This window comes from Mixophyes fleayi, chromosome 9 (genome assembly GCF_038048845.1).
Source record: "Mixophyes fleayi isolate aMixFle1 chromosome 9, aMixFle1.hap1, whole genome shotgun sequence".
Taxonomy (NCBI): Eukaryota; Metazoa; Chordata; class Amphibia; order Anura; family Limnodynastidae; genus Mixophyes; species Mixophyes fleayi.
The window spans coordinates 61,781,281-61,808,583 of record NC_134410.1 but is presented as its reverse complement, the minus strand read 5'-3'; the positions used below and the strand labels follow the sequence as shown (position 1 = coordinate 61,808,583).

The 27,303-nt window shown below is 38.5% G+C and overlaps 1 protein-coding gene across 1 annotated transcript in view; it reads right to left on the bottom strand.

Moving 5' to 3' along the window:
- Positions 1-26,690, bottom strand: part of SLC16A2 (solute carrier family 16 member 2) — a 154,004-nt gene extending 127,314 nt beyond the window's left edge. Inside the window, exon 1 of the mRNA XM_075184426.1 lies at positions 26,353-26,690. Coding sequence (XP_075040527.1) covers positions 26,353-26,656 — 304 coding nt within the window. The 5' untranslated portion in view covers positions 26,657-26,690. The remainder of the gene's footprint in view (positions 1-26,352) is intronic.
- Between the last annotated feature and the right edge of the window lie 613 nt (positions 26,691-27,303).

Below are 27,303 nucleotides of genomic sequence, written 5' to 3'. Positions count from 1 at the left end.
TCTTTATGACTGCACTGATGGCCAAACTTACTTTTATTAAAATATGTAACTTAATGGAGTGCAATTTAGGAACACAATTTTTCACAATACAACAAAACTATTTAATAGAATCGTAACAGTTTTAACTCCTGTGAATTGGAGGGAATGATCAGTCAGGTACAGATAACAGTATTTGGAAAGGAGGGTTATTAAATTTTCACAGGAAATAAGAAACAGGGTTTGCATATTAGAGCAAAACACATGTAGGAAGAAGCCAGCTTAGAGCATGGGAGGCAGCAGGACAGTCATCCAGAGCTGCCAATTATAGATTTTGTCTCGGGTGCTGTGTTTGCAAAGATTAGCTGCTCATAGGAAAGGGAGTCATAACCAAGCTTGGCCCATTGAACTAAGGTGGAAGAGGGGGGTGTAGATTGAGCCACTTTAGGACTATAATCTTGAACTATTTACTTGAATGCACATGTTGCTTCATTACTTTTTTAAAAAGTAGCTTTGTGTTCTAAAGTAAGTTAATAGAGAAACAAAATGTGAAAATGAGCTGGCTCCATAACCGTGCTTCCAAAGTCATAAAGTGATACAAATGACAAAATATTGCACGTCACCACGGTGACATACAATATGCATAAGATAGCGAGCATTGTGAAGTCCCGAGCCATGATGGAGGGCTGCACTGCTGCAGTTGAAAACACACAAAAATTTAGAAAGCTATATGAGGAGAGATGGAACAAGATGATCTCATCATCTGCCTTGAAAACTCTTAAGGAGTCCAAGTGGAACATTCCAGAGCTCTTACCTTTCATGGAAGACGTGAAAAAGATGCACTTGCACCTCGTTGAGAAGCAGCAAGCCTACCGAAGTGGGCTATCCACCGAGCCTACGGTTAACCACTGGGCACTACTTGCAAAAGTCACTCTGGCACTGGTGATCTTGTTCAATCTAAGAGGGGAAGGGGAAGTTACAAAAATGTTGCCGATTACCTTCTCCTCAAGAGATACTTCAGATCTCCACGAAGATGTGTCCCTAGAGCTTCCCGAGGTTGAGAGAAAGCTCTGCCGACACTTCACTCGCATTGAAATCTGAGGAAAACCGAGGGAGATAAGTCCCCATCCTGCTGACACCAGCCATGCAAGTTGCAATGGAACTTCTTGCAGAAAAGTGTGACAAATGTGGAGTGGATAGCCAAAATATCTACATGTTCGCCAGACCAGCTGCCTGGTCACACTTCAGAGGCTCCGATTGCATACAACTGTTTGCCTGAGAGTGTGGGGCTAAGCATCCTCACACGCTGTCTTCCACGAAGATTCGAAAGCATGTTGCCACTCTCTAAGGTTCTCAACCTAAACGTCACAGAACTGGATCAGTTGACAGACTTCGTCGGGCACGACATCTGGTTGCACCAGCAGTATTACTGCCTCCCAGAAGGTACCCTCCAACTCGTCAAGATCAGCAAACTGTTAATGGCTCTCAAGATTGGCAGACTGGCCGAATTCAAAGGCAAGAATTTGGGCGAGATGCACATTGATCTGCACGGTAAGTGGAAAATATGGTGTCTGATGTATGCTTCTGACTTTTACCTTGGTCATTTACATATCTGTTTCTTTTCAGAACTGGTCCAGCTACAGAGCGACATGTCGGATGATGAGCAATCCCCTGTTGCAGAGGGACAAGTGGTCAAGCGTTTGGTCGACACTTCCACGTCAGAAGAGAGGCGGGGTAGGTAGGTGTAGCACACAATTTTACTAGGCAGAACTTTGCCTTCTCTGTATTTTGCAGAGCCATAATGGTCCACTCTACTTCCTATCAGGTTGCAAAGAAGTGCAGAGGAAATCCTGGGACAGAGAGGAGGTCCAGGCTGTGGAGAAACACCTGATGAGGTTCATACAGACATGCCAGGTGCTCGGAAAGAAAGACTGTGTTGCTTGTCTTATAGCTGAACCATCCATTCTGAAAGATCGGAACTGGTCGGGGGTGAAATTCTACATAAAGAACTGCATAACAGCTTTAAAGAGGGATCAAACTTGTTGAAATGATGGACAGTGGTTGAACAGGGCTGTTGCCTCCATGACTAGGTGTCGGTATAAGCGGACATGTGGGTGTCCTCAGATGTCCAGGATACACAAAACTTTCACTACCATTGTTATTTTTTATTAATTTATGTTCGCAGGAAATGTCCTCAGACAGTCAAAATACATGACATTTTCCCCATCTTGCAGTCCGTGTCAGTACTTTATGCAAAGTCAAAGTGTAAATCTCATGTGGTAACTCTGGTGACAAACCGCTCCTACACATACCCCTATGATTGCTCTGTCGACATAGCATTAGGAAAGGGGTGTCCCTATACGCCACATGTGGTAGAAATTTAAATTGTAAACTCAAATGGAGCAGGGATTTATGTTAATGATTACATATTCTCTGTAGAGATACGTGTACTATCATTGGTGTTATATAAACAATAATGTTAATCAATGCTGTCACACAGTTTATGCTTACCATACTTTCATAATAGATCACTGGTCACCAAGTAATACTACTGTTCAAAACAGAACATACTGTGTTGTACAAGACAATGCATAGTGGGTTAAACTGAAAAACTTGTCTGAACAGGAAGGAATGCAGAAATCTTTGAAATTTGGCATTTGGGGCAAAAGCCCAACATTAATCTCACACTAAGCGGTTTTCCAATCAAACACATCTTATTAGTGGCTCTAATATTACTTGGCTCACACAAAAGGTAGATCTCTAGCTGTAAATGTTGTTTTCTGAATCAATATACAGCTACATATTATGGGTATTCATAGAGCATGTAGCGCTTGCAAGCCTAGCCTAGCAAGCTACTATGAACTGGGTATGAATGGTAGTGGTTCATTTACCAGTTTGTGGGAAGGAATACTACACTCTGATTCAGAGCCCCTTTTATTTCAAGTAATGCCCAACAGTTAGGACAGGAGGTGACACCATTCAGGATTCTGTTGATAGCAGAACACAAGAATTGGTAGAATTTCCTGCCCATTGGTTATACTTCTTTTCAATGCTTTTAAACTGACAGAATAGTCATCTAAGTGTCTCCAACTGACAGGCTTTAAGATCAGTTCTGTTGGTTTAATCACTTCTATGGTACCCAATTTCGAAGGTCTTGGTGATAACTTAGATTTGGAAGGAAGTCCAAATGCCACTCTTCACACATGACAGGTCATACAAATCCTTACATTTTGGACAAGTTCTATATACTATGACTTCGCTTGGTAGCCACTAGTCTTAACTTTAGTCAATTCTGTGGGGCTTTTAGGCTTTTACTTAAGGCTAGGTACCCGCTACAGGTTTTTCAGCCAAGTATTGGGCCAAACACCAGATAAACGACCATTTGGCCCGATACCGCATTAATGTCTATACTTACACGATTAGAGAGTCGTTCCAAAGTACTGATCTGCATTTCATTTGATTGGTCGAACTGTTTAAAAATCTCGTTCCAACCGCCTTCTGATCCTGCAGTGTGTATGCACTCACGATTACAATCTCCATAGAGTTTACAGAGTCATGATCTTTTCAAACAACGGTTATGACAGTTGAAGAACACAGATTTTTTTTTTTTCCAGTCGTTAGTAAAATTCTTGAAGATAACAGATTGGTCAGATAATTCTGTAGTGTGTACCTAGCCTTACAGTTCAAGGGCTTGACTTTACACACATAATGCTTAATGGAAATAACAGACTGGAACAGAGGACTAGACAATAGGTAATAGCTAAACCAATCAGACGCTGTAATTTTAGGAGGCAGCTATTTTGTGGGCTCATCCAATATTAAGGATACAGGAAATAGACACATGTATAAGAAAAGTGACCGATATAAAAAAGAAAAGTGCCCCTTAATATGCAACCCACAGAAAATGAAGATCCAAGGTATAGAATAAAAGATTTAAATTACAAAACAATGAAGTTTGCTTCATCTGGTCTTACACAAAGGTGTGTTAGGGAATTGAAGAACATGTTGTATGTATTTGTAACAAGAAATTATACAAGATTGTAACCTGTTCCTTTTATGCTGCAACTTGTGTTTGTACAATATTACTTTTATAAATAGACAATGCACGATTTACCCCATTCTTTCTGGTTATATTTAGGCACATCTACTGTACTTGCAGAAAAGATACAAAGCTTTGTTGTTTAAAAAACAACACAGACTGCAGTGTTGATTAGATTAATTAATATGTGTTTACTGGAAAAACAGCCTGGTGTGTGGATTTTCTATTTCAATTAGTAGACCTAGAAACTTGTTACTTATTATTTCAACAACACAAAACTAATATATATATATATATATATATATATATATATATATATATATATATATATATATATATATATATATATATATATATAGGTCCTATCAGTGAAGACTGAGAAAAACTAAAAAAAAATACACAATACCTCTAAATATAAAATAACTGTACATGTAAGAGTGTTCCAGTCAGTTGATCACAAAGCATAATTATGCACCTCAGGGGTGGTACATCCTAGAGTACACGCAGAACAACTGTGCTATTGCCAGGAAGCATAAGGCACCTTGTGATGTTGTGTTTCTTTTTTTCTATGCTTACACCTACCAGACTGATACATGTGATTAGTGCCCACCAGCTACTAACTGGCAGTGTAAGCTATAAGATACTGGCACACTGTCATATAATGCACTGCCAGACAAAAACACTATTGAGGATGCTACAGCAAGGGGATGATTATTGTTTTCAATATGCAATTTACTGTTTGCTACGACTACTGGCATTATACTGAATATTATTATTATTATCATCTTTTAATTACAAGACATCACAAATGGTCCGCAGTGCCGTACATGAAATTTACAGTGGTATATAATACAGAGACATTGTACATTACATAATACATTAGACTAAAGATAAAAGACCAGACATCTACTAATTAACAAATTATACACAGATGGCTATGATGATCAAGTTATTTATGGGACAGTGAGCAAGAGTGAAGGTAATGTCCAACATAAAGTAGGTATCGGCTCAAGAAAACAGGGCTAGGGAAGCAGGCCAAGAGGTACAGAGAGTGACGCAATAATAGATGGAGAACACAAGGAAAGAGGGCCCTGCTTGTGACAGCTTATATCCTAAGGGGAAGACACAAATAGGGTGGCACCAAGCAGGGAAGTGGTGGAGATAGCAGAGGCAAGGGATACCCTTCACTATTAATGGGTATCTCCCTTGTCATTACCACTACTGTAGATGTTTACTGGACATTACTATTAATGGGATTATTATTGGGCATTAATACTACTGGGTACCTTATTGAACATTGGAACTAATGGACATATTCAGCATTGCTGCTACTGGACATATTACTGGGTATTATCACTGGCATATTAGATTTTAATGTGTATTATCAGTGGAATTAGGAACATATGTATTTAGGTATTATCACTGGTACTTTAAGTAGTGGTGTATATTGCCATATTAGGTCTTTGTGGTATTATCAATTCAATATTTAATCTTAATAGATATTATGACCAATATATTTTTAAGCATCATCACTGTCATATTAGCTCTTCATGTACACTGTCATTCTAAATTGTGAGGCCATCAGTACTGTCAAAGTAGGTTTTGCACATTGGGCATCATCACTGACATATTAGTTGAAAATGAGAATTAACAAGAGCACTAGATCAAGAAGGGCATTAGATTTCCCTTATGGCATACAAGGTCGTGTTTTGGATTTTGATTTTCTTGACCAGAGTTTCTATGTGGAAACTCTTAAGAGGCACTGCCAACAAGCAGATTCTCACTTGGCTGGCGTGTGTTGGGGTGCACTGCTGGTATAGTATGCTGACACGGCATTCGGCATGTTGACGGTAAAACAAACGTACCGTATATGTTTATGGATGAATACTGACCTGGGTTTCCCAGTTTTACATTTCTGCATTGGGCTCCTACACTTAGTCCACAACGAGTGCACATAAACCAAAGAAGTGGCATTCATTGGTTTTAGAAAGGCAATAGAAAAATGTAAGACACAGTTAAGGAATCTATTAACGAACATGATTTCCACTTAAGGGATTTATGGATAAGGTTTTTTTTCACCCCATATAGTTTGTTACACCATACCTAAAAATACCCTAATTTAGATGTAAATATTGTACCAGTCTTTCCTTCACTGCCCCTGGCACTGCCCATCTTGTCAATTTGTTTAGTATTATTCCTCACAGTGACTGTATCCATGTCAGAGTATGATATTGTCACAGAGTCACAGCAATAATTTATTTTGACAAGTAACAAATCCTATACACGTAAATGTATTGTTTAATACTATTCATTAACATAAATATAAAAAACCTCCAATGTTAAGCAGAACTTGCTGAAAAAGTCCACTGTATGCATTTAGCGGGGTAAGCAGTGGGCAGATGGGAGTGGTAGAGATGGGACAAATTTTGAAAACATGCAGATTATTCACTTCATTCTTCATACGGAAATTTGTGATTTCTTTGTCATAATTTGTATTTAAGTGGTTTGCGCATAATTCAACTTATTTTTGTTCTACCAGCAATTCCCATTATACCCCAACCACAACAAAGAACAGAACAAATTGACGCTGTGGTCCAAGCTCTATTCATAGGATTGTAAAATCCATGTTTTCGCAGAATTTACAAACGTGCAGAATGGACATTTTGTGGCATTTCTAGGCAAAAGTGGGACTCAAAGATTGAAATTCTGGAACGTCGCACGTCTGCAAAACAGCTTGGTCTGTGGTGAAATTCAATTTATGCTAAACTTCAAAGCAGCTTCACTCATTTCTGGGGAACAGGTTAGGTCACTAATTAGGTTTTGTTTTATCTTTATCTTCATAATTTAAACCACTAGACCACATCTGTTGATGATATACTTATTGCTTCCAGTAACTGCAGATTGTCTGAATTAGGTTGTCTTCTTTGAGGAAAAATAAATAAAATCAATAAACAGATAGTAAACAATTAAGAAAAATATTTGCTCAGAATATCAGTAAAATCTAAAAATGCAAGGCACCCATGAGCAAAACATCCTGTAAGAACTTTAATATATTAAAAATATACAACATGTATAACAAGTCACAACACCTACAAGGATACCGTTCTATATAATACTACTCCAGATTAAAATATAATAATTTTGACCATTTACCTCCCAATATAATTTAAAACAATATTTTAAAAGCAAATTAAAAAATATATTCTATTTTAATCTGGAGTAAGGACATATTATTTACTACAGAGTGAAAGCCCCTTTTACATTTTTGCCACCAGGGCTGATTTTCTGCACCCCAATCCATCAGAGGCCTTAATGTTATCACTGACGATAATACTGCCGACAGCAAGATTCAAGGCATTCGTGGTAGTGTGTGCGTACTTTTACCACCTCCATATCTATTCAGTTGTCGCAGTCTCCTGTCCATAGACCAAAATCATTACAAAAGGCTTTATTATTTTACTTTTTTTTATGCATTAATGTTTAAAATATTTTTTTAAATAAATAAATTTTTAAAAACTTTTTTTTTTTAAAGTGGAGCTTAATCCCAAATCTGGGTACTTGCGCTGGCTGACACATGGGCACATCTGCAGACACTGGCCTGGTGAAGCAGTAAGGTAACTCTTAGCGTTAGAAGCCTGAGAAGCAGAGTGTTGTTCAGCTGCATTTCTGACTTTTTTTAAACTTGATTTTTATTTTTTTGTTTTTTGGCGGCAAAAAATCCTACTTAGCACTTGGATCAAGTCTGGCAATGATAAATATGACCCACTGTCTGGGCAAAGATGTGTATGATGCACTATGCCAATATAAGTGAGGTGAAAACCGTACAGTATACTGGAGGTAAATGCTTTTGTACCAGAGGAAGTTGGTGTTTTACCACATACAAGTGTCTAGATGGTTATTTAAAGTTACATATATACTTCTGTAGAATGGCTCTGTGTGCCCAGTCTGCAAGCAGTATATGCAAAAAATATAACTTAACAAACCCTAAGACCTCTAGTATGTAATTAAAAGTACAGCTCTTTCCTCATTTGATTTGACCCAGCTACTCTCCAAACCACAATATGTTTCAGGGAGATTAAATCTCCCTGTATCATATATGTTATATTCAATAACAAACAGCTCTCTATTAAACATCAAATCCACCACTGTTAACCTTAGGAAATGAGGCATACAGAATAAACTTAACAAACTAAAAAAAAAAGTGTTGTAACACATATATAGTTAAGATATTTTCCATTTCACTGTTCACCAACAGGGATACTTCTAACCTCTGCAACACTTGAGAATGTTTGTGACCAACCAATCACTAAGGTTATTCAAGTTAGGTCACACAATTAAAAAAAAAAAAACCTCAAAAACTGGCATTCAAATGAACCTTTCAAACTTGGGACCAAGTATTAAAATGATCTATGATTTAGAATTGAGACTCATTACTCCATTTTAATAATGTACTCATTTAAAGTTATTTTAGTGTTATATACAAAAGAGGAATATTATGAATATAATGCATGACCTTTTATGGTGAACCATAGCAACCAATCCATTAGGTTTTGTTTGTTAAACTGCACTAGGAAAAGAATCGGATTGAGTAACAGCACCTTTTCCACGTGAACCAATTTTTACAAATGTAGCCCTTAGTATTTGGACAAATCACAAAAGATTCCAGGATTTCACCGAATCCCTATTCATTCATTTTTAATTTTATAATCTTTAAGAAAAAAAAACGTAATTCATTACATAAAAATGTAAGATGATGAAATACTGGTTAGCGTCATTCTGCTGAAACAGCAGATTTAAAAGACAAAAATAAGCAGTAAGACCAATTGCACCTTATTGCTCCATACAACAAGGAGCAGTTTAATAAATTGAAGACGCCAATTGATGCCTGATGATGTGCAATGGATGTAGGTGTTCTAAGGTGCAGAGTGATGACTGATTATAAAAAAAAAACCAAAGAATTGTCTATCACTAAACTGCATACAAATTACAACTGCTGGAGGTGTATAACACACAATTAAAAATATAAATATAATTAGTCCCCAAGCCCAAAAATAACTACACTCAGTGTGGTTTGGGATTGAGGAGAGAGGACAAGCCTAGTGCCTGGCTCACAAGTTTAATGCTGTGTGTGGCCAGAGTATAATACAAAATAAAAATGATTCTCTTGCTGTCTAGAGGCGGTGACAACATGACTAGATAGACAAAATGAGTCAATGGCTGACCAGGTGGTCGTGCTCTCGGTCTCTGACCCACGCTTCCCCCTCGGCATATTATGTCAACTAAGCAGGGTCCTGCTCCCAGTCTATGAGTGGAGGATTCACTGTGGTCTTGGCAGAGAAAAGCTCATTTTGGTTTCACATTACAGCTGCATTTTTATGTTCATATACAAGGCCTTGGTGTGACTGGGAGAGGTAGAGAGCAATAACTCTCTTGCCTAATGCTGGAGGTACCATGTGAGATGGAGAGAACATTGAAAATGTCATGAAAGACCTAGGACAAGGACTGTAAGTTGACATCCCTGTTTAATCATGTTGGCTGCTTTACAATTTCACAAGAAGTGAGGGTGTTACTGATCAAGAGATGGAAGGAAAATGAACTAAACCAAACCAAAAATTCCAAAAAGTCAAAAGTAATGAGCAAGATATTTATCCTCTTTAAGGAAAGGTTGACATTAATATTCTATTAAAGTGAAACTAGCTCCCATCTGCTCCCTCCCAAAGGCTAAAAAGTAGTGATGCGCTTGACTCCATATTTGCCTTAATACATAGACCTCAAAGTAACTACTTCTGTCAGCAACCACCTCCGCTATTTTACAAGTTATGTGAAGGGTTGTTCATAGAACTAAAATACACACGCGAACTGCCCTGTTCACACTACATTGTCATGGGAGATACTATAATGGTGCTATATAAATAAATGATGATGATACTGAAAGACTGCTGCATTGGATGCGGATGCTGCAGAGGTCCTATGATGAGGGTAAGTATTGAATACTAAACACATGATAAAACAGGTTATTTAACTACGGGGAACATACAGGAAAAATTTCCAATAGTGGCATTTTTCTTTTATCTCCCTTTATCGTATACATACATTTTCACTTTAGAATAAATTTTCTAATTACCAGCGAACAAACCATGTCTTTATGAATAATATCCACGCACAAAAACGATAAGTGCAATGCATGGCTATGATGTAAGTCATGAAGGAACCAATGTAGCTTCCTGTAATTATTAAAGTTTCGGAGTGAAATCTGAATGAAAGACTGGAGTCGAACACGAACAGCCTGCAGCCAGAATACCTTCCTTTCACTTGTTACATATAATATGTGAATATACCTTTAATATCATAGCTAATGAATTAACCCTACTGCTGCTTAAAGAAATGCAGCATGACTCCAAACCTTTACCCATCCTGTGTTCACAAAAATCCACATTTGTGTCTTTAAATCAAATATTTATTTGTAGATTGTATGTTCGAACAAACAAGATTTAGTAATGACCTCAGCACTTCTAACCCCAATTTCAATAATTACAATCTCTGTTGAATAGGTCTTTATTGACACAGAATACAGTTTGCAATAGGAAGTAGTCGCCACTTAAGGAGATGCAAAATAGAATAGAGTTTCTTGTGTATATATACACACACAGTCATGGCCAAAAGTTTTGAGAATGACACAAATATTATTTTTCACAAAGTCTGCTGCCTCAGTTTTTACGATGACAATTTGCATATACTCCAGAAGGTCATGAATAGTGATCAGATAAATTGCAATTAATTTCAAAGTCCCTCTTTGCCATGAAAATGAATTTTATCCCAAAAACAACATTTACATGCATTTCAGCCCTGCCACAAAAGGACCAGCTGACATCAGGCCAATGATTCTCTCGTTAACACAGGTGAGAGATCACTCTGTCGTGCTGATCTGAGTTAGAACAACAGACTGGAAGCTTTAAGAGGAGGTGCTTGAAATCATTGTTCTTTCTCTGTTAACCATGGTTACCTACATGGAAACATGTGCAGTCATCATTGCTTTGCACAAAAAGGACTTCACAGGCAAGGATATTGCTGCTAGTAAGATTGCACCTAAATCAGCCATTTATCGGATCATCAAGAACTTCAAGGAGAGAGGTTCAGTAGTGATGAAAAAGGCTTCAGGGCGCCCAAAAACATCCAGCAAGCGCCAGGACCATCTCCTAAAGTTGATTCAGCTGCGGGATTGGGGCACCACCAGTGCAGAGCTTGCTCAGAAATGGCAGCAGACAGGTGTGAGTGCATCTGCTCGCACAGTGAGATGAAGACTTTTGGAGGATGGCCTGGTGTCAAGAAGGCCAGCAAAGTAGCAACTTCTCTCCAGGAAAAACATCAGGGACAGGCTGATATTCTGCAAAAGGTACAGGGATTGGACTGCTGCGGACTGGGGTACAGTCATTTTCTCTGATGAATCCCCTTTCAGATTGTTTGGGGCATCTGGAAAAACGCTTGTCCAGAGAAGGAAAGGTGAGTGCTACCATCAGTCCTGTGTCATGCCAACAGTAAAGCAACCTGAGACCATTCATGTGTGGGGTTGCTTCTCAACCAAGGGAGTGGGCTCACTCACAATTTTGCCTAAGTACACAGCCATGAATAAAGAATGGTACCAAAACATCCTCCAAGAGCAACTTCTCCCAACTATCCAAGAACAGTTTGATGATGAACAATGTCTTTTCCGGTATGATGGAGCACCTTGCCATAAGGCAAACGTGATAACTAAGTGGCTCAGGGATCAAAACATTATTGGGTCCATGGCCAGAAAACTCCCCAGACTTTAATCCCATTGAGAACTTTTGGTCAATCCTCAAGAGGCGGGTGGACAAAAAGAGGGTCAACACTACAAATATTGACTCTTTGCATAAACTTAATGTTATTGTCAATAAAAGCCTTTGACACTTATGAAATGCTTGGAATTTTACTTCGGTATACCATAGTAACACCTGGTGAAAAGGTCTAAAACTAAAAACACTGAAGCACCGAACTTTGGACAATGACACGAATATTGGTTTTTGCAAACGTTTTGCCATGACTGTACTATATCATATAATATATATATATATATATATATATATATATATATATATATATATATATATATATATATTATTTATTTATTTATTACACACACACACACACACACATAGAATGTCACTACAATGCATTTCCCCAAGTTTATAATCATTGAGCATAATTATTCTGCTGGCCCCAAACGGGATCCAGTCAACCTTTATCAAGTAAGCCAGACAAGAGACAGGGCTTCCCTAATGCCCCACCCTTCCTTAGCACTCTGACCACAGATGCATTGTTGAAAGTTAAAACATAATTGTGCTGCTTATCTGTTATGTCCAAATACTGTTTTTCAGTTATAACTCAACAGAAACAAATAACAGAGTTTCAAATATGTTATTAAAAGTTTTGTACCTTTGTAATATGAAGTAATTTTTCCAGGATGTCCCCCCAAAACTCTGTTTTAGCTCTCAAGGTTGTGCATGAGGAAAGTGTAACCCTATCTGAGTCAGTCAGTCTGGAAGCCCCTCAGTGGTCTCATGATGGCAAAAGAAAGAGAAGGGGATGGAAAATTGTGCAATAAACAACCCTGCTGAGAAGAGGGGCATTCCAAATACTCTCTGCTCACTACATCATATGTCGCATGACTGTGGGTGCCATAGTAATCAAATTACAATTAAACAGTAAATCAATAATAGTAACTGAAAGAAAGAAAATTATGGACAATAGAACAAAACTATGTAACAGGTAACCAGAATGATTTATGTTAAAAACACACACTTGCAATGGAAGTTTTAACAATTGAAGATATGAATTAACATTTTCACTGTAATCAACATTGGATTTACATTGGGACCTGTTCTTCACAAATCCTAAATTGCATGGCACTGTTACAATTCTAAGACAAGCCCTTTGTTCACAGCCTGAAACATCAGTGGTGTTGGGAAGTACCTGGATCTATCATATAATATGATGTCTGTCTATATAGCCTAGGTTGCTTTTACAAAGGTATACATGTTAAAAAGGTAAAATTGTTAAAAAGTTGAGAAAGAAAAATAAAAAAAAACCAACAAAAAAAACATATACAATTTAAAATAGCTGAAAATATACACCAAGAATCCAGTTAAGTACACACATACTTGTTAACCACCTAAATGTTTGAATGGTTAGAATAAAAGGTACAGAGATATGGATCTATTATCTGGAATGCTTGAGACTTTGGATTCTCTGGATAAGGGGGATTTCCAACATATGTAGCACAGGGCCTACAAATCTACTAAAATACATGTAAAAATAACCCCTAGCTTTCCTCACACTGCCCCCCATATTCTCCTCTCCATTAAATTGTCTAACAGAGCTTGTCAATGTAACTGTAAGGTGAAGCACTCAGTGATCATGTCTGTGTGCATGACAAAATCACTGAACAGCAGAAATAATTAACTTTGTAGATAACAGATTTATAGATCAGAGATCCGATACCTCTTTGGCACAGAAGTTCTGTGTATGAAAATAGGCATTAAAATGTGGACCTACCCTTGTGATTGCAATGCAATTTTTACTAAATATATTTATTATATATAGTACATTTATTTTCCTATCTAAAAATGTTACTTTTACAGCAGTGCAGAATATAAAATATTATTACTTATACAGGAATTGTAGGGGCTTCCAACAGTAGCAGGATATCATCCAAGTAATAAACATTACACGATAGACAACAGCACCACCAGCAGAACTGCAAAGCAGCATTGCCTACCACACAGTACTTAAAGTACAGTCAAAGGCAAATGGAATATTTGAGAATTTGAATAGGGATTTGACTGTTATATATAGGTGTCAATCATTATATACAAAAAACATATTCATTGCATATTTGCTTATCGGACATGTTTAAGAGCTGCCATATTCCTTCCTCTTCAAATAAAAAGTAAATATCCTCAGACTCTAAAGGAACAGTGTCCCCTTTTTTGGAAAGTACCTTGGATAACGACTGGCTTTACTAAAGCAATATCATGTGGACAAAGAAGAACTGAATCATTGTCACTAACCCTGACTGAAGTTAAGGGGAAATGATCCTCACTCACAAGGGAGCTTCACCTCACACATGTGACAGGGGAGAATCAATTCCCTTTTATTCACATCTCATATGAGCTGAATCGCTCCTGTGATAAATGTTGCACTTTTCCTAGCTGGAAAAATGCAGCGTTCACAGCCTCCGTCTGGCCTGACCTGTACCATGGCTTCAAGCCCCCACCCAGTGAAAAATAAAGAAAAATATTTTGTTGCACGCTTCCCAGATCAACTTTTTTTATTTAGATACTTCGAAAGGGAAAAGACACCCTGCACAAAGCTGGTCTTTTTAATTAAATTGTTGAACATAAATGAAAGTTTCTATGCCAGTTAATGTTTTGTGAGAAAAATAAGTCCATTCTAAAAAGCTTTAAACTGTATCATGTGTTATAAATACGTAATTAAAACTATTCGCTAATCCTTACATAATTAAAATGAATCCTTCTGTAACATGTAGTAATCCCTAGTTGGCCTTGAGTCACAGTAGGTTCAAGTGCAGGCCTGCTTTTTAATTGTAATTCTATTATTTTCAGATCCAGAATCACCGATACAATTATTAGCATAATGATAGAATATAGATGCAAATGTAACATTATTACATAACAAACTTAAAGAGAACCCAGTACCTACACATAATGGAGAAAGCCAAGAATGCCAGGCATCATGTGAGGGTAAGGTCTCTGGCCAGCTACCTGGGTGCATCTTGATACTCTTTTGTTTCATCCATGAAAATTAATCTGTTAGCAACTTAAAAATACATGTGGAATATTGTATGTATTTACTGTACTCTATCAACAGCGCACCTCCTCTTATATATTAGAGGTTTTCTTACGTGAGTGCTTCTCCACATTACAGCAGTCCAAAGACAGAGCATGCGTGATTTGCTAGCAAGTCTTCAAGGTAAGAGAAAAACTCATAGAGGATGACTGGTGGATGCACGCATGAAGGCATGGCCAGAGATCTCACAGCAAGCTAACTGACATCCTATGCTTTGCAATTTTAGCTTTTTGCATGTAACTGATGCCTTAGGAAGTTGTTCTAAAGTTTTGCTACATGGTTTAGGCTGTCTATGATGGATGAAAATGCCATTGTTAAATCTAAATGTACTTATTACACAGCTGCAGTGGAAATTCAGGTAAAAATTAAATATGTATTTTACCTCATGCTTCATAGATGACATTTCAATTTACGGATTTTCCTCTAACATTTTACAGAGTCATGCTTATGAAATAGCATTTGCTATATATGAAACAGATCTGTAAACAGCTGGTTCTCTAAAGAGAACTGAAATTAAAATTTATTAATTATACCAGGAAAAATATATAAACAAAACAAAATAAAAAAATTAAATAAAAAGAAGTATAGTGGTTTTACTGTGGCGTTTGGAGGTAAAAAAAAAAATGTACTATACTATAGTATAACTCATTCTGGATTTATTTATTTTTCCATCCCTAGCATTAAGTAAGAAATAGGGTAGATTTGGCTGTGAACAGATCACTGAGCAACCAATGAGCAGACATAAGCATGATGGCTTGTGCAATAATTCAGTAAAAAGCAAACTGTACCCTAAGGGGCATTCTATAGGAGCAAATGTCACCTGTTTTCATTCAAGATATGCAAATGACAATTATTGGCAATGGGGATGTGGTATTCAACTGCAACTCTATTCAACTTCAATCTTCGCTAAAGAAATAATATAACACTGTGCAATTAAATTTACACAGTCAAAACAATTACACTGCTTACCACTGTCGCATGCTATTGCAGCCAAACTGGCTGGAGTCCTAGCCTGTTTCATGTTTATTTTTCCAAGCACTACATTTACAAGCAACCAGGTAAACCTAGTTAACCAGCTACTCCAAACAAATTATAATCTTTTCCTCTCCACAAATGACTTGGAGTTTGCAGCCAAATACATTAAAGATGTTCTCCATCTATACGTAAAATGAATTCTGTACACAGAGGCAGTAAAACAAGAAGTAAAAGAAGCGTATTAGTAGTACTCACCGGCCTTAAACTGAACCATGTGGGGGTCCGAGCAACAGGAGTGTTTTCTTGTACTCCCAGTAGCTGTAGAAGGATGCAGATCTGCTCTTGTTAAGCAGATTCCTTAATTAGGTAGGGAACCCATTCTCCAGGCAGCTTTAGCCATTTCCCTGGTGGTCTAGTGGTTAGGATTTGGTGCTCTCATAGCCGGATCCCATTCCTGGTCAAGGAAAATTATTTGGGCAGCAGAGTTGCTGCCACACAGCACTGGGCCATGATTTTGAATCCAACCAGTGACCCATTTGTGTGGAGCCTGCATGTTCTCCTCATGTTTGCTTGGATTCCTTTGGGCGCTCCAATTATCTCCCACACTCCAAAAAAATACTGGTAGACGAAGTGGCTACTGACAAAAATGGATCCTACTGTGCGTGTGTGCGTGCTTGTGTGATAGAGAATTTAGACTGTAAGCTCCAATGGGGCAGTGACTGATGTTAATTATTAAATATTCTCTGTACAGATTTGCATAATATAGTGGAGCTATTTAAATAAGCAATAATGAATATGCCCTTTAACACGTTTTAAAAGTATTTGTTTATATTTTAATGCATTTCTCTGCCATTTGCCGAAAGATTCAATCAACTCCGAAAGTCATCATCTACACTAAAAGCACAACGTAATGGAGTATTGAGGAGACCGAATGCTTGAAACATTATCAATTCTGACAGATAAATGTAGATATCATTTCTGCTCCATACTTTTAGCCCACCATATCAGATATATGTATTTCTAAGCACAGAAATATAATTGTTTGTGCAGAAAATATAGGATAGGGCATTATGATTATTCAGTTCCCGAATGCTGTAATGTACCAGCACCTATAACCTGAAAAGATTTTCCTAAAAAAAAAATAAACAAGTGGTACAGCCTAGGACCACATTAGGAGACCATAAATATTTAGATTTATCTGTTTTTATACTAAACAAGACTGGTGCTATTTAGCATTAGTCACCCAAGAAGGCGAGACACAGTAAACAACATATAGGACACACCATAATAAACCTCAAAGCTCCTCTTTTGCAGAGAGCCCTCCATATATTTTGCATTAATATCTTCAACACCCAGCAACTCATACATGACTTTAATGTTTTAGACCTAACTGGATGCAAATATCAGAGTTTGGGTCAATAGAAATCATTGATCCCAATTAACATCAGCATTGATGTTCAGATGGAAGGATGGTAAATTTAGTCAGACAATGACAATAACTGAGGTCTATGTGGTGAACATCCATCCAAACTAAAGATGACCCGACAAAACTTTAATTCCGCTAAAGGAGTATATATAGTATTTCCCCATGTATAAGACGCACCTTTTCCCCAAAAATTTTGGTTCTAATAACTGGGTGTCTTATACAGGGGTAGTAGCACTTACCCTGTCAGATGACTCCTCTGTCCGGTAAAGTCTTCTCTCTGTCTGATCCTGATGCTGGAAACCCGATTAAGGTCCTCTCTGCGATGTCCGGATGTCATTTCAGGACCTTGACAAGGTCCTGAAATGACATCCGGACATCGCAGAGAGGACCTTAATCGGGTTTCCAGCATCAGGATCAGACAGAGAGAAGACAGAAGACTTTACCAGACAGAGGAAGCATCTGACAGGGTAAGTCAGAATTCACTATAGCGTTGTCTCTCCTCTGTATAAGCTGCACAAATACTCTGTGAAAAAATTGAGGATAATGTTTATCCTCAATTTTTTCACATGATTTGTATAGGTGCGTCTTATACAGTGGAGCGTCCTATACATGGGGAAATACGGTATACAGCTATGTCTATTGCCTGTATATGGCCAAAATGAACAAGACTTGGCCATTTACTCAAGGATCCAGGTCACTTTGGGCATACCTGTAGCCTATTAGTGTGGTTGGAAGTCATCATTCGACTAGATTTATCAATATGACGACTTTTTATTTTGGGGTCGCTCACTGTGACATATTAGTAAAAAGTTACAGATAACAATGGCAATATTGCAATACATGTAGGCAGCATGTGGCCAAAAGTTATCTGCCAGTGTATGGGCACCTTTTGAAACCTAAAATAGCCAATTTCTGATAAACATATTTAGATTGAACTATTGACATATAAGCTATTCCATTCCTTTACCTCAAGTGTACAGCTACATACAAGAAAGAGAAGTTATACAGGACTAGAATATATTTCAGCCAGTACTCTCTTTCTCTGACACAAAAGACAGCAAGGAAATAAACAGGCCTATTTATTAATTAGAAAAAAGCTGTGGGTGTTTTTCTACTGGAGATAGGGCTTCTCCCTATCAAACTCTCCCTGACATTTACTAAAAGCCCTGACCTAGGCTTCCAGTTCCACTAGTAAAGAAAAAAAAAAATGTTTTAATACCATTATTTAGATCCAATCTGAATAGAAAAATAGATTTTCTTAAATAAAACATTTTTGTTCTATTAATACTACCCGATATAGACATCCTGAGATGGCGATAGCGATATTCGAACGTTTATTGTACCGCTGCAGTTAATTAATTGCTGAATAGGAGAAATCCGGCAAAACTATTCTCTGGCAGGGTCAAACCCTTTCATAGATAGGGAATAGCCCTAACTCTGGCTAAAACTCTTGTCTCCCTTTCATCAACAGACAGAAGAATGAAAGATAAAAGATAAAAGATAAAAAAAAAAAAAAAAAAAGATTTATATAGAGATGGGATATTCAAAGATTGACAAAAGAAATTAAATGACTGTGTTTAATTTTCACATAGTTTTGACTATGCAGGAGATAAAGCTACTAATACCATGTACTATATTAACACCGAAACATTATGAAGCCCTGTCTCTCTGAGAAAGGCTTGTTCCAGGAGTGTTTGGAATGTACAGTGAAAGTAGGACTGCAACAAACCAGTGGCATGTTATTTCTCTGTAGCCAGCCCCCAAAAGTCTATCCCTGTTCCCCCTTCCTCCCCCACGAGATCCTTATTAAGGCCACAGAGGAAGTATGATGGTAGGGAGGTGTTCCTCAGAAAGTCAAACCAGCTGTCTGATTACGAGCCTGGGTGAATGTCTGCATACATTCACTCTCAGTGTACACAGTTAACCGACCCCATTTACTAAAACACAAATGCGACGAGCAGGTGATCTAGACTAGAGCGCAGCACTTCCACAAAAATAGCCATTGAGTACCAGTGTATGCCAATCAGTATATAACTAGTGTTTGCAATGCTCCAGATGTGTCAGCTCCAGATCCGGACTGGCTCCATTAGACTTGCTCAGGCTCCAAGCTGGTTCCAGAACAATACCAATCAGATATTGATTATGATTGGTTGCATCTTGGGGACCATGCATGCAGCAATTTGTGGACAGTTAGGTTTAAAATGCCCTAATTGGTTGGCACAATTGCAGCATTTATGGGCGCTCTTACTTGCAGCGACATGCAAAAACTCCTACAAGTCTAAATTCATTGCTCAGGGCTTTTACTTTGTTCCTGTGATCACTAGATGAATGAGCTCAGTTCTTGGCACACAGCAAAACCGTTTTGTGTTTTCATTGACAATTTTTAAGTGACCATCTGGTGATGTTTTTATTTTTTAGCTTAATGTCAAACTCTCGACGATGACCTTAATACTCCTCAGTAGAAAGAAAACACTGTCACAATAAAACACAGTTACTCTATGATGGTAAACTACTATTTAACAGTCCTGAATTTTCTAGGACAGTCTCTATTTCCTGGTGGCTAAAAGGGGAATAGGCTGTAGGAAAATGGATTGTGGACCCACCCAAATGGGCATGGTCAATTTGTGGCAAGGTATGTAAACACTACTGGAAGCCATTCATCATGAATAAATATTATAAGAATGGTGGCAAAATAAGGAAAATTTAGAATATTGTTATATTTATATGTCTTGCCCTTGACACACTGAGTAATCACGCATAGTTCTGGTAAGTGTGGCTTTACCCACACTGTGACATCAGCTATTTCAGCTAGCATGTAACATCATCTATACCGTGAGCATGTGATGCATGTTACATATATACTGACTTACGTACAATAGGCAACTTTGACTTATGACATATCTAAAAGGTCATTTGGAGGTAGCAGCATATAAGCATCAGTGAGCAAAAGCAATTATTTCTATTTTTTATGTCACTGTCACGAAAATGGACTGAGGCTGCCATGTTTAAAGGATCTTAATGTATTTAAGAGGACAAACTTTGAAGTGCTTCTTTTTAGCATACATGGTTACAGATTTTGCACAAAGTTCCCCTAAGGTAATTTTTTCTAACTCGTCCAGAAGTGTTGGCAAGCTGGTATTTCACATATAGAATGCAGTTGCATTCCATGCAGTCACAGTATGTGTTACACACAGATATGTTCACCGGAAAGCAAGTAAGTAATAGTTTGATAAACATATCTGATGCTTGCATGAAGCCCACAACATTTACTTCCCTACACATTCATTAAAGCCTCTCTTTCTAGGTGACGTCTATCACCTGGCTCAGAGACCACTATTTTGATATGTATTTATGCCTATGACAGATCATACCCCTATATACAACAAGCCAGCTTTGATGCCATTATATCACAAACTAAGCTGCAAGAGGTGTTTTACTGCATGTAGCACACTAGTGAATCCCTTTATTATATAGGACTTTAGACTAATAATAAGGGGATGTCACTCTGTCAAAAGCTATTTAGTATTTAGCAAAGAAACAAAAGCTGTGAATATTTGCAGCAAACTAACCATAGAGATTATGCCAAAGTAGAGTTCACTGTGAAATCACAAGTCAGGCCACTCTCAGATCCTGTAAAGTTTATAGACAGGTACTTAGCGCCGAAGCTTAATATTGGCAGTCCTCATGCCCATTTCACATCAAAGACAAATCCTTATTTAAAAGTTGCCTTATTATTTCATATTAAAAGCTATAAAACTAAAAAAAAAAAACACACTTATAGACATGGAGTATCCTATGTATGTAACTGAACAGAATATGGTGCAACTACGAGAAAATTTATAGACTTTAAAAGAAAAAAAATACTTCTGCTATAAGTAAAAGTTACTGTACACATTGCAATAATAATTGTTCATTACTTATTTTACCCAGTTACAAATAGTATAACAAAACCATCATACATAAACTAACCAGTTGTTTTAGTAAATCAACTGATGCTATAAGAGAATTAATATATGGATAGGCAGGTTAATCACCAAATGTCTGGGGAGATTACAGGTATAGTCACAGGCCCCTAAAACATGAATAGGAAGAAGGAGCTCACGTTTCACTTAATACTATAGCATGACGGGGGCAGGAGCGCCCCTTTCATGGTGCATTCTTAGCTAATGGAAGTCAACCATCTGTCCGTTGGATGGCAGATGGTATCACCTCACAACAATAAACAGATTTCTACTTAATGTGTTCACAGCATATGCCATTGAGCACGTTACCTATCTGATTAAACAATACCTCGTAATTATGGAAAAACAAAATTCAATAGAATGCTTGGGTATAATCCCAGATTAAGCAGAGGGTTACAGGTATGTATCCGTAATGCCTGTATTAGGAGAAGATTACAAGCACTGTAGTTGTTACTGATACCAGTGTATGGAAGAAGAGCGATATAATCATTTACAGATTCTAGTCCATATTTATATAGATCAAGGATGCAAGCAACTCATACTTTATTTGCTAATAACTTGAAACCTATTACTCACCCAGAGACTTGACTAACATTGTGCAATTACAAATATCCCATTTAGAGACATAGATATACATTATCTGAAAATTACGAACAATCTATTATTATTATTATCATCTTTGACTCATAAGGTACCACAAAGGGTCCGCAGCGCCGTACATTACATATACAGAAAACCAAGACACAACATGATACAAAAATGTATACAAACATAGGTGACATGGTAAAGCAAATCAGATTATTTCTGGGACAGATAGGAAAAGGGATGGTAGAAATCAGCGAGAAGTAGGCCGAAGCTTAAGAAACAGGGAAAACAGGGCTAGCAAAGCAGGCCAAGAGGTACAGAGGGTGAAGGATCAGTAGAAGGAGCACACAAGGAAAGAGGGCCCTGCTCATGAGAGCTTACATCCTTAAGGGAAGGGGGAGACACAAATAGGGTGGTAGTAACTGGGAAAGAGAGCCAGGACAAGGAAGTTAGGAGGAGGACTGATAGACTTGAATAAAGAAATGAGTCTTAAGGGCACGCTTGAAGCCTTTGAGAGTAGATGCTAACCTGATGGAACATGGAAGATCGTTGCACAGCAGGGGACCATCCCGGGCAAGGTCCTGAAGACGAGAGTGAGAGGAGGTGATCAGTGAAGTAGTGAGGCGGCGGTCACAGGAAGAGCGGAGGGGGCGGCTAGGAGTGTAGGTAGAGATGAGATTGGAGATGTAGGAAGGGGAAGATTGACTAAGAGCTTTAAAGGTGAGGGTGAGGAGTTTAAACTTAATTCTGTAGGGTATGGGGAGCCAATGTAATGACTGTTGGAGGGAGAATGCAGAGACACAGCGGCGGGAGAGAAAAATGAGTCGGGCAGCAGCATTGAGGATAGACTTAGAGGGTCAAGGCGAAAATCAGGTAGGCCAGAGAGAAGGAGGTTACAGTAGTCAAGGCGAGAGATAACAAGCGAGTGAACAAGGGTTTTTCGTAGCTTCCGTGGTGAGAAAGGGACATACCTTAGATATATTCCGAAGATGGAAGTAGCAGGATTTTGAGAGGGACAGAATGTGAGGCTTGAATGAGAGGGAGGAATCAAGGATGACCCCAAGGCTTTGGACTTGAGGGAAACAAGGGTAGTGTTATTAACAGAAATAGATAGAGAGGGGGGTGGGAGAGTCCTGGAAGGGGGGAAAAACTATAAGCTTGGTCTTGGAAATATTGAGTTTAAGGAAGCTTAGGGACTTCCAAGATGAGATGGCCGAGAGACCGAAGGAGACATGAGACAGAAGGGAAGGGGAGAGGTCAGGGGATGAAAGATAAATTTGGGTATCATCAGCATAGAGGTGGTACTGGAGGCCAAAGGAGCGGATGAGGACACCAAGGGAGGAGGTGTAGAGGGAGAAAAGCAGGGGGCCAAGAACGGAGCCTTGAGGAGCGCCAACGGGTAGGGGAAGAGGGGGTGATGTAGAATCATGAGTTGAGACTGAGAAGGAGCGGTTGGTGAGGTAAGAGGAAAACCAGGAGAGGACAGTGTTACATAGGTCTATAGATTTGAGAGTTTGCAAAAGGAGTGCGTGGTCAACAGTATTGAAGGCAGCAGAAAGGTCAAGAAGGATAAGAAGGGAGTAGTGTCTTTTGGATTTAGCGAGGAAAAGGTCATTAGTGACCTTAGTGAGGGCAGTTTCAGTGGAGTGGAGGGGGCGAAAACCAGATTGGAGCGGGTCAAAGAGTGAGTGAGAGGAGAGAAAGGAGGTGAGATGGTTGTAGACAACCCATTCAAGGAGTTTGGAGGAAAACAGAAGAAGCGAAATAGGGCGGTAATTAGAGAGAGAGGCGGGACCCCTTATATCCTGAACATTTAAGGGTTGTTAAGTCCCCTTAAACACTGGAATATAATACTGCTGACTCCATAATATTTTGAAGGGTACTCATTCCCTAATATGATAAATGAGAGTTAAGATGCTTGGATTTAGAGGACTGTTTAAAGAGGAAAGACTATAGTTGTATAAATACTAGAAGCGTCTGGAGTATTACATTCAGGTGTCTCATTGTTGTATAATATGAAAATCCAGGTCTATGGTTTGCATGTGCCCAAAAGTAAGAGAAGAAAGTTCTTTGTCTTATTAGAAGACAGGGCAGTGTCTTGATTTATGTTTATTAAGAGAAGCATAGAGAGCTCTAAGTTCCAATATCTACCTGCCTGTAAGGAAAGGGAGTGGTAAATGGAAATTAATATGTCCCTAGCCCAGATGTCTTTATTGAAAATGATAGTTATTTCAAAGAGGAGATATACAGCTCTAACCGGGCACATACTGAACACAAAAATAATAGTAGTCGCTTAATAATAAAAAAAAAAAACACTTTAATAGGAAGTAACAGATATGTAATCGGATATTTATTAAAAAAATAATAGATAATGAGATTTAGTGATGTAACTGCCATTATCGAATAGGAAAAACAAAAGCAATGTCCTGCGTTTGATAATTAAAATGTACTAAACATTATTGTACAGTTTCATTGTCTGCTTAAAACTATGGGTACAGAGATCACCAGTACTGTGGATAAAACCTTTATTATCTGTTCCAGGACAAGGTTAGCCAAAGAGTGAAATCAGTGCTGAAGCTTTTCATCAATTAACAGACAAAGAAAATCATAGTCATAGACCACATGAGAATTGTGTGTTCAGCAGTCCAATGTAAGAGGCGTGTGCTCTGATGCCTTTGTTTCCAGGTATAAGGGCAAGAAGCATGTGATCTGATGTATTAGGACACAATGACATGTATATGTAACGGTTTCCATGTATTCAAGTAAGGACATGTGATCTGAGTATTAGGGCACAATAACAGGTATATGTAACGGTTTCCATGTGTTCAGGTAAGGACATGTGATCTGATGTATTAGGGCACAGTGATATGTATATGTAACGGTTTCCCTGTATTCAGGTATGGCCATGTAATCTGATGTCTTAGGGCACAATAACATGTATATGTAACGGTTTCCCTGTATTCAGATATGGCCATGTAATCTGATGTCTTAGGGCACAGTGATATGTATATGTAACTGTTTCCCTGTATTCAGGTATGGACATGTGATCTGATGTATTAGGGCATAATCACATGTATATGTAACGGTTTCCCTGTATTCAGGTATGGACATGTGATCTGATGTATTAGGGCATAATCACATGTATATGTAACGGTTTCCCTGTATTCAGGTAAGGGCATGTGATCTGATGTATTAGGGCATAATGACATGTATATGTAACGGTTTCCCTGTATTCAGGTATGGACATGTGATCTGATGTATTAGGGCATAATCACACGTGTATGGAACTGTTTCCCTGTATTCAGATAAGGGTGTGTGATCTGATGTATTAGGGCACAATGACATGTGTATGCAACGGTTTCCCTGTGTTAAAGAAATATAAGAGCATGTGTTGTGATGTCTTTGTATAAGGCAAAGATGAGAGGTATATTCCCCAGGGTCTGACCAGTAAACCAAGGTAAACAATATAGTTTCTCACATCTTTATATTAACACATAAGACATTTATATTAATTTCTGTATATAGAGTGAAAACGATGTGTCCGATATCTCTATATTAGGACAAAGTGACATGTGCATCCTCTGCATTAGAAGGGACTAGGTGCCACGTGTCCTGATGCAAAAGTAAATTAAGAATTTGGTGCATCAAAGTTATGGGAGAGATACATGCTTTAATGATTCTAATGAATTAGGGCTTGTAAATAAGCCCATAAATAAACCAACTAGTTATGAGTAGATAAAACCTTTTACTCTGTTCCCCACTTCAACAGGAGCATATTCATCAATGCACCTCAAAGCCTCCTTGCAGCATAGTGGGCTATGTTCTTAAATAGGTATTTTTATTAAGATCCATTCTATTTTACAGACCACTAATGCTTATTAAAGCTGCAGAAATTGATGCAAAGCAAATACTTGTAAGAAAGGGTGTGTATGTCCATTCACTTATTTTTTTCGACTTATTATGGGTTTAAGAACATGTGTTAAACACTTTAAAGTAACACCTGTGTGTATAAGGTCTACCTGACTTGATGTCTCTATACTAGAGTGAGAGTCATGTGTCCTGATAACGCTGCATTAACTAAAACTGCAAAGCGTCTGCATAAATGTCAGCATGCTGGGGAAGGAAGATACTGGATACTGATCCTTTTGTATTACAAGGTGACTGCTCTCCGAAGATGATGATACAGTGTACGAGTCCTCCTGACGTGCGTACTACTGAGATGTGAGCGGTATGTTTGTGTTCAGAGAAGTATACTGAGTAGTTAATAAAACATTGGCGCTGTGTGTATAACTCCCCGAGGGATCGCTTGACTTACACAGTCTACCACGTGGAGGCTGTCATAGGACAAGGGAAGTTATGAGTGAGTCTCCCAGTATAAGGCAGATGCAGAACAGCACCACAAGTCAGGAAGGTGTAGTTCATATGACAGCGGATCTTTCTAATACCTCCCTGAGTGCTACAGAAGAACAGCAGTAGGTGCCCCTGTATAGGGCAGTTGTTACCTGTCTTGAAGTCCATGCCTTGTCCCTTGGTGCCGTCCATCTCCTCCTGCAGAATCACATATAGGATCCCGAATGAGTTCTGGATGCCGAAGATGGAGCCGCTGCACCAGGTGGCAGCCAGCACCACCACCCAGCCGAAACCTCCCTCGGGGATCCTGCCCCGGACTTCTTCCTCACGGTTACACTGTTCGGGCACTTCTGCGGGCACCAGCGCCCCCTCCGGGGCTCCCCCGAGCAGGCTGTCCCGCATCCCCTGCTCTTCCCCCGGTGGCAGGTTCTCGTCCTCCTCTGTTTCTTCTTCCATCGCCTGGCTCTCCTCCTTCCCACTGCTCCCTCCCCGCTCTCCTCCCCTGCCCACGCCCCTCGCTTCCCTCCCGGCCCCAGTCTACCTGCTCCGGGAGGCGCTACGTCTCGGCACCCACTACACTAAACTCATCTTACCTTACCTATCGATCCCATACTGCCACTATATGGGGGATCTAAATAATATATTTCTCCTCTCTACCACTGTATTTACAGAAGAGCTATGCTAAAACTTTTATACGTAACTACAAGAATCTGACTCTCCACATTTACATTTAATCAAATACATTGATACACAGTATGTTAACTTAACTCCACATTATTGCTACTAAACTTAACTATGCTACACTGTATATTTTATATGATTACGTTATATATAAAGATAATGAATCCTATACAAATATATATATATATATATATATATATATATATATATATATATATATATATATATATATATTGCATACCGTGGCCAAAGTGGAAATTTAGAGATGGTGGCATGGAAAATGTAGGTGGATGGAATTTGATGGTTTCGTAATCAAAGCTATAGGAGAAGTAGCAGTATGACATTCCACCATATACTAGCCCACTGTATAGTATATCATTATCAAGTTATTTATATAGTGTTGGCAAATTCCGTAGCGCTTT